At 45.7% G+C, this 3,547-nt stretch overlaps 1 protein-coding gene across 1 annotated transcript; it reads left to right on the top strand.

The window, feature by feature from the left end:
• Window positions 1-247: 247 nt before the first annotated feature.
• Window positions 248-3,346, top strand: LOC123427349. Its single transcript, XM_045111371.1, has 2 exons — window positions 248-394; window positions 2,082-3,346. The coding sequence occupies exon 2, from the start codon at window positions 2,106-2,108 to the stop codon at window positions 3,096-3,098; it is 993 nt and encodes a 330-aa protein (XP_044967306.1). The 5' UTR covers window positions 248-394; window positions 2,082-2,105; the 3' UTR covers window positions 3,099-3,346.
• Window positions 3,347-3,547: the final 201 nt, after the last annotated feature.

Raw genomic sequence — 3,547 nt, 5'->3', positions numbered from 1 at the left:
CGGCCGATGCGGGATCTAGCCCCTGACCCTTTACAATAAGGGCTAGTTGCAAAACTCTTTTCTGGAACAATGAACCAGTTGCAGACGTCGACACAGAGGGGTTAGCTCCTGACCGTTGATTAAAAGCTCATTTGACGGACACAGCCATGGTGGGCGCTAGTAGAGAATCGGTCGGTGGAGGGGAATTATTTCCCAATGAAAAGGGCCAAAACACGAAATAATTCCATATTTTTCGGCCCACCGTGCTCGCTGTTGCGTATTGGGCCGGGTTGCCCCTTCCACCTCTCGCTCAAGCCGCGCGTCCGCCGCTGGGGAGAAGAACAAGAACTGCTCGGAGGCTTCCTCACCCCCCGAGGAGCTCCGGCCGGCGAGAAGCCGGGGGAAATCCGATCAGGTTAGAGCCTCCCCCTTTGTTCCGCCTGCACGTTTTACCCAAGGACTAGATAGCTCCGAGCAGAAGGTCCCAGCAAGGTAGCAGCGCTCGAGCGAAACCTGCGGATCTGATCGGATTCGAGGCTTTGGGAATGTTTAGAAGTGCTCTCGGCGTCTCCGACGCCTGCGTTGCGTTTACCGCTGAATTTCGAGAAGGGGAACGCGGGGGGTGTTTTGAGTTACCTCGTAGCTGTATACTCTTGTGGTTTGTGAGGTTCGGTTGCTCAAGGATCATGGTTAGTGGTTACTGCACTGGTGACCTGTTGAGTACTAGCACATGTTATTGGATGTAGGTTTTGCCATCAGGCATGGCTAGATGCGCATACTGTGTAGTCAACCGATATGGGTATTTTGGTTTTCCATTTTGGTTATGTGGGTATAGAGCTTTTTGCGAATCTGCTAGAACAGAGCTTGCTCGAAGTTATGCAAAAGGACACACTTGCTGCATAGATGTGTTAAATAGCTTGGGAACCTCGACAACCCTTCTACAGATTGTGTCCGCACTGAAGGGATTGAACTTTAGGTCTGTGTAAAGTAGCATCTTCATACCTCCTTGAATTGTTAAACTCAGGCCTAACTAGTTACTCCCTCCGTCACGGTTTAGAAGGCACAGTTAAACTTGCGTGCGTTTCCAAAATAGACAAGGTTTAAGGCGCGAAAGCAATTACTCCTATTAGTTAGTACTAGTACTACTCATGCATGCGCCCTCTCAATTTGCTGCTCACACATTAGTACTAGTATTTTCTCGGTTGATTAGGCGCATTAGCATTTACACCTGCTACATCTCACAACCAATCGATGACTACCTTGGTCCCAAAGATATTTCAAGCGTGCCTTCTAAACCGTGACGGAGGAAGTACTACTTTCTTGAATTTCATGTAATTTAAGCGGGGGAGTTTATATGTCTAGGGTTATAACTCATACATACTCTATATTTTTTGTTGTATTTACGACATGTTAAATCTCATGTATGCTATATAATTCTTGCAATTTATAAGGTTATTCCTAAGTGCTTAGTATTTGTCTTTGGCTTCTGTCTTGTACTTGGAGCTTTAGAGGCATATAGTTAGCCTACTCGACTCTTGTCGAACTTTAGGTTTGGTAGCAACTTGTCTGTAATAAGGTGCAGCTGAGTTCCATCTTTTGGCTGCATTTTTACCATGTTTCCTATCTCGGTAGTCAAAGTATGCTTCCAGTTAGAAGTTATAATTATCAGGTAGCAAAAACAATCATAAGAGCTGAAGCTGCAGTTCTTTACTAAAAAAATCTGTTAAATAAGCAGTATCTCAAACCAGTAACTGCAATCATGAATTTCTGTCCATCGTCGAATATTTGATCTGCCTGTGGATTCTGCAGTTAGTCGTTGTGACATTACTTTTTCTTTGACGCTCTCCTTTCATAACATGGACTGATAATCTTTGGTTAAGTACCATCTAATAAATGGTTCAGTACCAAGACATAAAAGGGCAAGCGTCTAAGCTAACTACTAGATCTAAGTGTTGAGTTTGTTTTACTCTTGTCAACCTGACATCTAATTGTATTGCATTTCATTGTTAGCCTGTGTTTGAGTTATCTTAACTGCTAGATACCTCACTTCGGTCCATACATCGGCGGCACTAATTTGTTTCACTTCTTTATTTCTTTTGCAGTGTTGGAATTCGACGTCCTGTACCATGGCTTCTTTGCTTTGTTCACAGATAAAACTAAACAGAGCATATGTTAGGAGGCAGGTCCATGAGAATAGACTTACGAGATTGCCCAGGTCGCTTCATTGGAGCCCCTTGCAGTCAGGCCATTTTAAAAACATTGCATTGCGATGCACTAAGAATTTGCCTTGGGAGGCCTCTCTTCCGTATGCTTCTGCAGAGGACGATGCCAGCATTATCATGGGAACAAATGTTGTTGAAGCTATTGATACAGAAGAAGCTCCAGAAATTCCAATCCTCCAGAGTGATCAGGATGTTGTGGACGTGCAGAATGAACCTTCTAGGCAGCTAGCAACATTTAAACTGCCAATGTGGCTGTTAGGGCCTTCGGTTCTGTTGGTTACCGGTATAGTTCCAACTTTGTGGCTGCCATTGCCTTCAGTGTTCCTTGGCCCTAACATCGCTGGCCTTTTATCCCTAGTGGGACTCGACTGCATCTTTAACATGGGAGCAATGCTGTTTTTCCTTATGGCCGACGCGTGTGGGCGTCCGGAGAACAATTCATTCGACCTGACAAGGCAGATCCCAACTTCTTACAGAATGTGGAATCTAATTGCCAGCATATTGGGCTTCGTTGCTCCTTTGGCCCTGCTTTTCGCGTCTCACCGGGGAGCTCTGCAGCCGCATCTACCATTCATCCCGTTCTTGGTGCTGCTTGGGCCATATCTATTACTACTTGCAGTGCAGATGCTGACCGAGACGCTTACATGGCACTGGAAATCGCCGGTTTGGTTGGTGGCCCCAGTCGTTTACGAGGGCTACCGGGTGCTACAGCTGATGAGGGGCCTCCAGTTGGCCGGCGAGATCGCTGCCCCTGGGTGGATGGTGCAGAGTCTCCGTGGCTTGGTGACCTGGTGGGTGCTGGTCCTTGGAATTCAGTTGATGCGCGTTGCTTGGTTTGCTGGGCTCAATTTCGCAAGTAATCCAAGCTATGGGTCGAGCGATGATGTGAACAAGTAGGTTCCTTTGTGCTACTCTGCTTCTGCTCACTGCACAATAGAATGGGTGTCATGCTAGTTCTGGTGCATTTGTATTTGTCAGATGTAGTGCATATAGAATAAAAATGGTGTTTGACTGATAGAAACTTTGAATCCTGCGACTGCTGTAGTATACATATAAAATGAAAATTGTACATTGGCGTGATGCTGAACAGTGGAATATGGGTGTAAGAACTACTTTACTTGAATAGTAGAATATTCCTCCATTCACATGCTGTACACTGCCGGGTGACGTTCGTGTGTAAGGTATTAAAGAAATCTCAACTGGTTGGGTGTGTCATGTGTCCATGTGTGGTGGCAACCAGGCGAAGTAAAACACAAGTTATGTCTTTCTCAGGTAGTCCTCTTGATCCAGATCAAGAAGCATATTACGCAAAGTTGCCAAACACCGACCTAACCATGTGTCGTCAG

The sequence above is a fragment of the Hordeum vulgare genome, chromosome 2H (genome assembly GCF_904849725.1).
Source record: "Hordeum vulgare subsp. vulgare chromosome 2H, MorexV3_pseudomolecules_assembly, whole genome shotgun sequence".
NCBI classification, from domain to species: domain Eukaryota; kingdom Viridiplantae; phylum Streptophyta; class Magnoliopsida; order Poales; family Poaceae; genus Hordeum; species Hordeum vulgare.
This window is presented reverse-complemented; position numbering and strand designations above follow the sequence as displayed.